The 11,290-nt window shown below is 64.7% G+C and overlaps 1 protein-coding gene across 1 annotated transcript; it reads right to left on the reverse strand.

Annotated features, from left to right (window-relative positions):
- Window positions 1-2,794: 2,794 nt before the first annotated feature.
- On the reverse strand, window positions 2,795-5,643 carry EGR4 (early growth response 4). Its single transcript, XM_071455813.1, has 2 exons — window positions 4,990-5,643; window positions 2,795-4,691 (listed from the first exon to the last, which is right to left on the reverse strand). The coding sequence occupies exons 1-2, from the start codon at window positions 5,627-5,629 to the stop codon at window positions 3,382-3,384; spliced, it is 1,950 nt and encodes a 649-aa protein (XP_071311914.1). The 5' UTR covers window positions 5,630-5,643; the 3' UTR covers window positions 2,795-3,381.
- Window positions 5,644-11,290: the final 5,647 nt, after the last annotated feature.

Below are 11,290 nucleotides of genomic sequence, written 5' to 3' on the forward strand. Positions count from 1 at the left end.
CTGGGCTGGTTTCCAGCTTGGTCCTGCTCTGGTCCCTGAATGCCCCAGTTTGGTCCCTGGGTGGTCCCCAAGCCCCTGCTCTGGTCCCAGTCCAGCCCCCCTGCGGTCACCCTGGGCTGGTTCCCAGCTTGGTCCTGCTTGGCTCCAAGGCTGTCCTGGTTAATCCCTGCCTTGGTCCTGCTTGGCTCCAAGGCTGTCCTGGTTAATCCCTGCCTTGGTCCCGCTCTGCTCCAAGGCTGCCCTGGTTAATCCCTGCCTTGGTCCTGGCTCAGTCATGAGCATCCCCTTTTGGCTCCATGCCCAGCTGGTCCCTGAGCGCTCTGGTTTAAGCCTGGCTTGGTCCTGATCCAGCTCCTGAGCCCCTCAGCCTGGTGCCTGTGCCAAAGGCATCCAGCACTGCCATGTTCCTTCTCTGAGGCGGGCACGGGGTGGGCACAGGGGATGGCAATGCCGGGCCCAGGGTGCTGCTGACACGGGGTCAGGAGGGTGTCCCATCCCCTGGGACCCAAGGTGACACTGCTGCTGTCCCCCTGCACGCGTGCCCAGTGCCAGCCCAGCCCAGAGCACCTGCCCCAGAGGCTGTGGGGTGTGTGGGGTGTGTGGGGTGGCCCTGGGGTGTGTGGGGTGGCTCTGGGGAGGCTCTGGAATGGCTCTGGGGTGGCTCTGGGGTGTGTGGGGTGGCTCTGGGGTGGCTCTGGGGAGGCTCTGGGGTGTGTGGGGTGGCTCTGGGGTGTGTGGGGTGGCTCTGGGGTGGCTCTGGGGAGGCTCTGGGGTGTGTGGGGTGGCTCTGGGGTGGCTCTGGGGTGTGTGGGGTGGCTCTGGGGAGGCTCTGGGGAGGCTCTGGAATGGCTCTGGGCTGTGCCCCATCCCTCCCACCTCCCTGGCAGCGCTGCCAGAGGAGCAGAGGGCCAAGGCTGGAGCGGTGCCTCTGCAGGGCTCCAGGCTCCCATCAATTATGGATGTTCTCCTGAGGGGTATTAATCAAGGCCTCGTGCATCATTGATGGCCAGAGGTGCAGGGAGAGCTCGGCTCTGCTGCCCAGCAGGATCCTGCATCCCCAGAGAGGGCCCAGCCCAGCCCAGCTCCTCCCAAAGGAAACCTGGGCCCCTTATTGACCATAAAGCTGGGCTGCCCCCCCAGAAAAGGTTTTCCCAGGTGTTTGGGGTCACCTGCACCCCTTGGAGTGGTCCTGGCTCAGGATTGGGCTCCCACACCCTGGGAGGGCTCACCCGAGGGCCACCAGCACCCTTGGGTGCTATTGGGGTGTGAGAACTTAGGGATACATCTGAGGGAAAATTCGAGATATCCCCCTTAGTCAGGTTTCCTCCTGGCCCCTTCCCACATCCCATCTCTGCTACCAACCCCACCATGGCCTGCCCAACTTCCACCCCAGCTCCACAAGGCCTCCACAGCCCATGGAAGCTCAGATTCTGCTGGGACACCTGGGACACTGGATTTTACCTGGGATACTGAGTTCTACTGGGACACCTGGGACCCTGGGTTCCGCTGGGACACTGGGTTCTACTGGGGTTACTGGGACACTGGGTTCTGCTGGGATTACTGGGACACTGGGTTCTGCTGGGACACCTGGGACACTGGATTTTACCTGGGATACCTGGGACACTGGGTTCTGCTGGGACACCTGGGACACTGGATTTTCTGGGATGCCTGGGACCCTGGATTTTCTGGGATTACTGGGACACTGGATTTTACCTGGGACACCTGGGACACTGGGTTCTGCTGGGATTACTTGGACACTGGATTTTACCTGGGACACCTGGGACCCTGGATTTTCTGGGATTACAGGTGTTTAGCCCCGGAATGCTGCAGCCCACATGCAGACAAAGGGATGAGGGGCATGAGGTAATAAAACAGGGTTACCCCTGTCTCCTTCATGATGTGGCTGGGGGGCAGATCCCCCCTCCAGGGCTGCTGGAGGAGACAAAATCCATCAGAAAGGGAAAGAGCAGCTCGCAGCTGTGCCCCTCCCCTCCCGCTGCCAGCAAAGGAGCATCACCCCTAAATCACCTGAGCATCCATGACAATGGCCCTGGCCCTGCTGCCTCCATCCCACCGCATCTTCTCCCGATGAACGAGATTAGCCAAAGCTCGGCGTGCCCCATCGAGCACCTCCCCTGGAAGGGCGGGATTGTGGGATTTCGGGATTGTGACTGATTTTTAACCACCACAGGAGGGAGGTTCTTCATGGGAGGGACATTCCTGGCTGCAGCAGCGTCTCCTGAGCCATTCCCGGAGAGGGGAACCAGCATCCCTCGACCATCTAAAATCCCAAAAGGGAGGGACAAACAGCCTCTCCTTGTGCAGGGCTTCCCATCCTGCCTGCCTGGATCTCTCCAACCCTGGGGCTGGGCCAGGCTGGAAATGGGGAACGGGGACCTCATCCCATTCCCTGAGGGTGAAGTGTGGGACATCCACATCCCACGGGAGCCAGGATCCCAGAACGGGGGCTCTGGGCTGGCCTTTGGGGGCCCCAGGGGAGAGGAGCAGATTCCTCCAGGACCAGCCCCATCAGAACATCCCAGAGCCACGTCCTGTGTCTGGAGGGAGACCCAGCCCAGGGATCCCTGCTCTGGCCCGGGATGGAGCCCTCCTCCCGGGATGAGCCCCACCCGCGGTCTGGGGACGCTCAGGAGCTCTCTGCACTGATGGATTTTTTTCTCCTTGCTAATTATGGAAGCACCATTTTTTTTTCCCAAAATGCAGCAGCAGCAAAGGTCAAAAACCCAACGGAAATGGAAAGGATGGAAAGGCAGAGGGCAACCCCAGCGAGGGCTTGGATCAGCTCGAATCTTTAATTAGAAAAATAGACACAAATTTGAAATATTCCTGATAGAGGCCTTTTCTTTTTACAAACATAATAATAATAATAATAATAATAATAATAATAGTACTGAAATCACCTTTCCCAAGGGCCTGTTAGCACCGTTTGCCAGAGCCCGGCGGGTTCTCTCTCCCTGGGGAGAAAGGACGGGAGCAGCCGCAGCCCCGACCGTGCCGGCCGGGAAATCTCCAGGCAGGAACATCCTGGGAAGCGCTGCCCTGGGGAAAGAAATCCCAGCGGGGCGCTCCCAGCGCCGAGTGTCCAGCGCACCCCGTCGGTGGCGATCTCTGTCCGTCTGTCCGTCTGTCCAGGGGCTCCCCGTTGCCCTCCTCGGAACAGGGGCTGTGGGATGGCTCAGTGCCGCGCTCCGGGGCGGCTCCGCTGCGGTCCCCGCCGGGAGCTCCGCCTCGCCTCCCTGGGCCCGGCCCGGCTCCGCCGCCGCCTCTCTGGGGCCGCCCGGGAGGGACCCCCGGCCCATCCCGGCTCTCCGTGAGAGCTCGGGCACCTCGGCAACGCCGCTGGCCGCGCTCGGGCCGCGCTCAGAGCGGGCCGAACGAGAGCCCCACCGAGAAGAAACCCAAGCCCTTGAGCTTCTCCTCGCTCCGCGCCTTCTGCTTGAGGTGCACCTTGCTGTGCCGCTTCTTCTCGTCCGAGCGGGCGAAGCGGCGGCCGCAGGTGTCGCACGAGAAGGGCTTCTCGCCCGTGTGCGTGCGGATGTGCGTGGTGAGGTGGTCGCTGCGGCTGAAGTTGCGCAGGCAGATGCGGCACTGGAAGGGCTTGTGGCCCGTGTGGATGCGCAGGTGCCGGTTGAGCTCGTCGGAGCGGGCGAAGCTGCGGACGCAGTTCTCCACCGGGCAGGCGAACGCCTTCTCGTGGGGCTTGGGGCAGAAGCACTTGGAGGAGCACTTGCTGCGCCGAGCCTTCTTCTTGGGCTCGGCCAGCGCGGCAGGGCCGGGGGGCAGCAGCGAGGGCAGCGGCGGGGCCGGGCCCAGGAACTCCGGGGGCGGCACGGAGGGAGACGGGTGAGGATGGAGCAGCTCGGCCGAGCCCAGCAGGCCCGGCAGCACCTCGGGCTGGGCCAAGGAGGCGTCGAAGTCCGGCATCAGCGGCGTGGGCAGGGCGTGGATCTTGCTGTCGGCGAAGTCCCCGCGGGCCGGGAAGTTCTCTGGCTCGCAGCCGAAGCCCAGATGGGCTCCGAAGCAGGCGGCGTCCTCCGCCAGGCTGCCGAGCTCCGGTTGGCAGCTGACGGACAAGACGCTCTCCATCTTGGAGCCCAGCGCGGGGAACAGCCCCTGGCTGCTCTCGGGGGCCGGGAAGCCCTCGGGAGAGGGGAAGGCGGCGGGCAGGTAGGCCTGGTGCTGCTGGGAGAGCGGCTCCCACTGGGCACAGGCGCCTTTGAACTTGTCCAGGGGCGGGGAGGCGGAGGACAGCTTGACGTCCTGCTTGCTGTCCAGGAGCTTGGGCTGGAAGAAGCACTGGGAGGTGTTTCCCGGCAGGGGCTGAGCGCCCTCGGCCGCGGGGAAGGCGCCGTAGCCCGGCTCCGGGAACGGGGCCGGGCTGGACCCGCTCATCTCGGGCTGGCACGACGGGTACAGGTCCAGCTGGCTCGGAGCCACCTCGGGACAGGGGTAAAGAGCGTCCAGGTGCCTCTGGTGGCCCTCGGAGGAGGCGAAGGGGGAGATGCCCAGGATGCCCGACATCAGGTTGAAGAGGGATTCCTGGTCCTGCGGGTGCTCCGGTACCGCCTTGATGAAGAAGCTGCCGGTGTAGCTGAGGGAAGGGGAGGGCTGGCTGCCCAGCAGGGAGTAATCCACGGCCCCGCCGCTGCCGGGGACACCCAGCAGCTCACCTGGGGAACAGAGGGGACGGCGGTGAGAGGGCTGCAGGCACGCGGGGCCGGGGGCGGGATGCGGGAGCAGCGGGAGCTCTTGCGTCACTCCGAGGTCTCCGTCCCCGAAACCGCTCAGGGAGCCCTGGGCTCACCCCCCTCCCCCCCGGGACCCTCAGGACCCCCGCCCTGAGCTCGCGGGGCCGCTGCACCCGCAGGCAGGGCTGAGGGCGGAGGAGGGGCAGGTTCCCGGCTCCTGCATGCGGCGATCATTCCCAGCGGGGTCCCTCATCCCTGCCCGGCTCCCGCCCGCCCTTACCTCCAAGGAAATCGGCCTCTGCCAGAAGTTGCTGCTCGGGCTGCCCCAAGCCCTGCAGGTCTCCGGTTTTCATCTCGCAGCTCTCCTCGTACTTGGAGTAAAGCGGATCCGGGCAGGAGAAATCCATAACGTTGAGCATCTTCCCTGGAGACGCGGCCGGAGCGGGGGGGCCGGGCTGGGACGAGCCGGGGATGCTCGGGGAGAGCCGGGAGGAGCCCGGGATGAGCCGGGGAATGCCCGGGGAGAGCCGCTGGCTGCTCAGGGGCGAGGCGGGAGACGCTGCAGGCGAGCCCGGGGATGCTCGGGGCGAGCCCGGGATGAGCTGGGAGCGCTCGGGGCGCCCGCCCCGATCCCGGGGATGCTCGGGGATGAGCCGGGCCACGCTCGGCGAGCCCGGGCCGGTGCGAGGGGTGCCCGGGGCAGGTGCCGGGGACCCTGCAGGTGATGCTGAGGGGTGCGGGGGGTGCTGGGGCGGGGGGCCCGGGCGCTGCGGGGGCGCTGCGGGGGCAGGGCCCGGGCGGGGGGCGCAGGCAGGGCCCGGCGGCGGCGGCGGCGCAGCCCGAGCGGACACCCGGCGCTCCCTCCCCGCCGCCCCCTTTATAGCGGGAGCGGGGCTGCTCCGACCTTCCGCCGCAGCCATTTCTGGAGTCCCCAGTGAGGCTGCCGTGACGTAAATGCCCATATATGGACTCAGGATGTAGGCTAGGGAGTCCCAATAAGGAAATCTCTCCCGTGACGCGATGCCCTTCCCTCCCCCTTCCCTGCTCCCCTCCCCCTTTTCTCTCGCTCTGTTTTTCATTTTTCCCCCCCTTCCTTCTCTCTTTTTAACTAATAATCGCGATATTTTTAACAAATCTCTGCCGCTCGGTGCGCGCGTGTGCCCAGCATCCCCTCCCGCAGCCGCAGGTGTGCACACGCGTGTGCCAGCCCCGGGTGTGCAGAACGAGCCCAGGATCGCAGCCTTGGCTCCCCCCGGCCTTTGGGGGCATCCCCGCGGCTCCGGCCCTTGCTCCGCAGCCTTGGCTCCTGTCCCACCGTGGGCTGGCTGCTGCTCTCCCGGATTTGCATCTCCCCAGGCTCTCCTTCTCCCCGCGCTATTTTTTCCCCGTGAATGGCTTTTGTTGCTCTTGCTCCTTCTAGAAGCGCCAAAGGTGCCGGGTTTGCTGTTCCTCCCCCCTGCCCTGCCCTTCCCTCCTCTCCCGGCCGGATTTTGGATGCTCTGTGCCGGCATGCGGTGGCTGTTGGATGGGAGCGGGAGGGGATGCCGGCTCCTCCTGCGGCATCCGAGCGGCCCGGAGGAGCAGGGACAGGAGAGCAGGGACAGCAGAGCAAGGACAGGAGAGCAGGGATAGAGGAACAGGCACAGAGGAGCAGGGACAGGAGAGCAGGGACAGGAGCAGGGACAGAGGAGAAGGGACAGAGGAGCAGACACAGAGGAGCAGGGACAGAGGAACAGGCTCAGGAGGAGCAGGGGTAGAGGAGCAGGGACAGAAGGAGCAGGCTCAGGAGGAGCGGGCACAGAGGAGAAGGGACAGGAGAGCAGGGACAGGAGGAGCAGGGACAGGAGAAGCAGGCTCAGAGGAGCAGGGACAGGAGAGCAGGGACAGGAGGAGCAGGCACAGAGGAGCAGGCACAGCCTGCTGGAGCTCATCCATTGCAGCCCCTGGCTCGGAGCTGGGCTGGGGAAGGCAGATCCATCCTCCTGCCAAGCCCAGCGTGTCCAGGGGGAGCTTTCCGAGCGGGCTCAGCGGGATTGGAGGGATCCTGGCAGCGCCTCCACCCCGAGCATCCTCAGCCCGTGCTGGGGTGAAGGCTCTGCCAGCCTGGGCCATGCTGCCCGCCCCGCTGGGCTGCTCCCAGAGCTCCAGCACTGATCTGGAGCTGATCCTGAACAGGCAGGGATCTCCAGGTGACCCTGGACAGGCAGGGATCTCCAGCTGATCCTGGATGGGCAGGGATCTCCAGGTGACCCTGGACAGGCAGGGATCTCCAGCTGATCCTGGACAGGCAGGGATCATCTCCAGGTGACCCTGGCCAGGCAGGGATGCTCTGGGATTGTCACCAGCCTCCAGCATGGCTGGGCTGGGGATGGAAGGTTTGCTGGGGCATTTTGGCTGCTGGGCCCAAACCCGCTGTGAAGGATGTTCAGGCAAATATTTGGGGTTCATATTTGTTCAAAGAGCACACAGAGGGATGCAAACCCCTGTTCATAGAGCACACAGCAGCTCAGGTGTAACCCCTGTTCACAGAGCACACAGAGGTGCAAACCCCTGTTCATAGAGCACTCAGCAGGGGTACAAACCCCTGTTCACAGAGCACACAGAGGGTACAAACCCCTGCCCATAGAGCACCCAACAGCTCAGGTGAGCTGGGTGTGCAGGAGGGGGGCTGTGCATGCAAGGGGCTGGAATAGAGGAGGAGACCCCTCCCTAAATTCCTGCTTCCCTGCCTCCAAGTGCTTACAGCCCAGCTGGCAGGCCAGGTGTGCCCCAGATGTGCTGGGGCTGTGTCCCAGATGTGCTGTGCCCATGCCCAGGGCCGTGCCCAGCTGGCAGCAGCAGGTGACAGCCCCGATCCCGAGCTATTCCTGGCTCCAGGATGAGTCACAGCCTCACCTTGGGCAGATCCCCGGGATTGGTGTCTCACAGCACCTCCCCTCACTGGGACAGCTGCTGCCTCTGCAAACGCACCCAGAGCCCTGGCACAGGGGCCAGGAGGCAGCAACGCCCTGGGCACTCAGGGAATGAGCCCTGAGGGTCGGGCTGCGAATAAAAGAGGGGATGCAGAGGTGCAGGCAGTGCCCTGAGTGTGGAAATGTTCCGTGGCATCCCATTACTCCCTGTTTGTCTCCCATTATTCCCCATTTGTCTCCTCAGAGGAGATGAGGGGAGCCCAGGGCAATGGCCAGACCCTCGGTTTCAGTAAATCAAAGGCAAAATTTCACCCTGCAGTGCTCAGTGACCCTGGAATCTGGAGCTTCAGGACATTGTGGGGACCAGGATGGAGGCCAGGCTGGAAATATTCCCCTGTGGCACTGAAGACAAGCCCAGCCTGCTGTGAGGGATGTGCTGGATCCAGCCAGGGGAGGGCCTGGCGCTCCTGGATCTCCTCTCCACCTCTCCCTGTCTGCATCACGGGGGCCACCAGGCCTTGGTCACTCTGGGCTATTTGGCTGTGCCCATTTTGCTGTCAGGGGTGTCAGCCAGAGCATGTGCAGGATCTCTGCCATGCACACCCTGGGACAGCTCTGCTCCCCTTCCCTCCCAGACATGGAAAACACCGTCCCTCCTTTGGGACAGCACCGCGGGAGCCTCCCTGCCACAGCCATGCTCTCACAAACCTCCCCTCACCCTCAGGGCTGGTCCTGAAACAGTGGCAATGGTTCAGCTCCCCGGGGAGAAAACCAGCATTGTGTGGGTTATAAACCTGTGCAGGAGTGGCTGCAGAGGTCCTGCCTCATGTCCCACCTCCCCTGGATGAATGCCTTCATCCTTTAACCCCGATAGGAGCAGAGATTTCCATTTGAAAGCTCTTGTGTCCTGTTTTTATGTGCCAAACCGGGGCGGTTTGGAGTGAGCCGTGTGTGTGCAGGTGACAGCACTCATGAGGTAATGGCAGCGTGACCGCGGCCGAGCCAAGCCCGGAGCAGGCGCTGGCACCGCATCCCCCGGGCCAGAAGGGGCTCCTGGCTGCCGAGGAGGCGGGATTGCCCTCCTGGGGGGAATTCTGTCGTCACCAGGAGCGGGAGGAAATCCGTGATCCGCGATCCGCGTCCAGCTGCCCCCGCCGCCCGGTGCTGCCCCGCTTTTGGGGCTCTCTTTGGGGTCCCTCCCCGGCCCCGGAGACTCTGCAGGAGCCTTTCCAAGGGGTCTTTGTGTCTGGAGACTCCCTGGGCTCCGTGGGGCAGCGCCAGCCCAGGCCCAGCCGGGCAGAGGGGTTTGGGCTCCCCTGAGGGCCGGGAGCATCCTCGGGGCAGCAGAGCGCCCCCAGGCAGGGCTGGCCGTGCCCCACATGGGCCCGGGGGGCTCGGGGCTCTCGGGGGGCTCGGGCGGCTCCAGCGCCCCCTGAATGCTCCGAGGGCTCCCCCGGTCCGGACACCGGATCTGCCCCGGCTGCAACTGCCTGCCCTGGGCCCTGCCACCCTCAGCTCCCTGCCCTGAGCCCCTGCCCTGGGCCCTGCCATCCTCAGCTCCCTGCTCTGGGCTCCTGCCCTGGGCCCTGCCCTGGGCCCTGCCACCCTCAGCTCCCTGTCCTGAGCCCTGCCACCCTCAGCTCCCTGCCCTGAGCCCCTGCCCTGGGCCCTGCCACCCTCAGCTCCCTGTCCTGAGCCCCTGCCCTGGGCTCCTGCCCTGGGCCCTGCCACCCTCAGCTCCCTGCCCTGAGCCCCTGCCCTGGGCCCTGCCCTGGGCCCTGCCACCCTCAGTTCCCTGCCCTGAGCTCCTGCCCTGGGCCCCTGCCACCCCCAGCTCCCTGCCCTGGGCTCCTGCCCACCCTGAGCTCCTGCCCTGGGCCCCTGCCCATCCTGGGCTCCTGCCTGGCCAGATCCTCACTCTGGGCTCCTGCCTGCCTTCAGCTCCTGCCCACACCCAGCTCCCTGCCCTGGGCTCCTGCCCTGGGCCTCTGCCCACCCTGGGCTCCTGGGCACCTCCAGTTCCTCACCCTGGGCTCCTGCCTGGCCATCCTGGGCTCCAGCCCTGGGCTCCTCACCCTGGACTCCTGGGCACCTCCAGCTCCTCACCCTGGGCTCCTCACCCTGGGCTCCTGCCCATCCCCAGCTCCTCACCCTGGATTCCTGCCCACCTCCAGTTCCTCACCCTGGGCTCCTGCCCTGGGTTCCTGCCCACTCCCAGTTCCTCACCCTGGGTTCCTGCCCGCCCCCAGCTCCTTCCTGGCCAGCTCCTCACCGCTCCTTCTGGCCCTGCTGGGTCACCTTTGTGCAGCCACCAGCCCAGTGCAATGGCCCAGGCGCCTCCTTCCCTCCCAGTCCCAGTTCCCCAGTCTGGGCAGCTCCTTCCCAGCAGCCTCCCAGCTCCCATCCCTGCTCCCAGCCGGGGTTAGAGCACAGAAACCCAGGCTCAGGTCCTGGCTCTGGCTGCTTTCCCCCCTGGTTCTCATCTCTGGAGCCCCGGCCTGGCCCTGCCCCATCACTGGCAGGGGTTGGTGCTCCAGCACTCCCAGCCCTGTTTGGGGGAGAAGCTGCCATGGAAAGGAGGAGAACCATCCTCTTCCTCCTGCCCTGCTCTGCCACAGCCAGAGAGGAGCTGGGGGAGCTCTGGGAATGGCTCTTCCCTGTGGAACAGGAGCCCCAGGGAGGGGCAAGGGCAGAGATGGGCAGCGCTGATGTGAGGCTGGAATTCATTTTTCCAGAGGGATGGGCTGAGGGTTGGCTCATGGCACTGCTGCCTTGGCAGCCGAACCAGGGCTGGGTGCCCAGAGCCCACAGGCAGCTGGGGAAAGGTGCAAAGCCCAGGTGTGTGCCCCAGGCTCTGAGCGTGCCCGGCTCAGGCACCTCTGCAGCACCCCCTGCCCCACATCCAGCTCCCCAGGGGATTTTCCCACTGATTCCTCTTGGAACACTCTCCATTTCCTGTGCTGGGGGATGATGCAAGTCTTGGCTGTGAAGAAATCCCTGTTTCTGTGCCTTTGGAGCATTCCCAGTGTTTCCACCCCTGCAGGTTCAGAGCCATGGGTGTGTGCTGGGTGCTCAGTGCCCTCAGTGCCCTCCTCGTGGGCACCAGAGCCCCTGTGCTGCTGGGCAGGGCTGGAAATGCCCAGTGCTGGGACACTGAGCCCTTCCAAGGCTTCTCCCATGACAGCACAAGCCCTGTGGGCTCTGAGCTGCTGGCCCTCAATACTCCAGAAGGTGCTTCTGGAAGCCCAGAGTGGATTTTGGCCCTGGAAGCTGAGGGGAAGACTCAAGGCCCAGCCCCTCCCAGCTCCCCAGCGTGTCCATCCCTCGTGAAACAGCATCCCTTGGAGTCTGTGCTCTGTGGAGCAGCCCATGGGATTTTAAAGGAATTTTATTTTATTTTAAAGGTATTTTAGAGGGAAATGCTGCTGATTCCCCCCATGCACGAGGGGCAGGGGCAGGGGAGGGTGCCCAGAGGGCCCTGCAGCACCCGGGGCTCAGCAGCTGCTGTTTGGGTGCTGCACCCAACCCAGGAATTCCCTTCCCACCTCCCCTTGGTGCCACCCCCAGCAGAGCCACAGCAAAGGCAGCCCCAGAGCCCAAAGCCAGCCCAGAGCTCCCTCTGCCAGGGCTCAGGGCGCAGAAGGGAAGGAGCATGCCAGGCTCTGGGAG

The sequence above is a fragment of the Agelaius tricolor genome, unplaced genomic scaffold (genome assembly GCF_023055355.1).
Source record: "Agelaius tricolor isolate 1412-34295 unplaced genomic scaffold, bAgeTri1.0.p SCAF_54, whole genome shotgun sequence".
Lineage (NCBI taxonomy): Eukaryota > Metazoa > Chordata > Aves > Passeriformes > Icteridae > Agelaius > Agelaius tricolor.

Excerpts from the sequence above, each read along its gene's own strand:
- EGR4 (XM_071455813.1), bottom strand. The coding sequence starts at position 5,629 with ATGGCTGCGGCGGAAGGTCGGAGCAGCCCCGCTCCCGCTATAAAGGGG. Across the intron at positions 4,692-4,989 it reads AGAGGCCGATTTCCTTGGAG|GTGAGCTGCTGGGTGTCCCC; the intron begins GTAAGGGCGGGC and ends TCTGTTCCCCAG.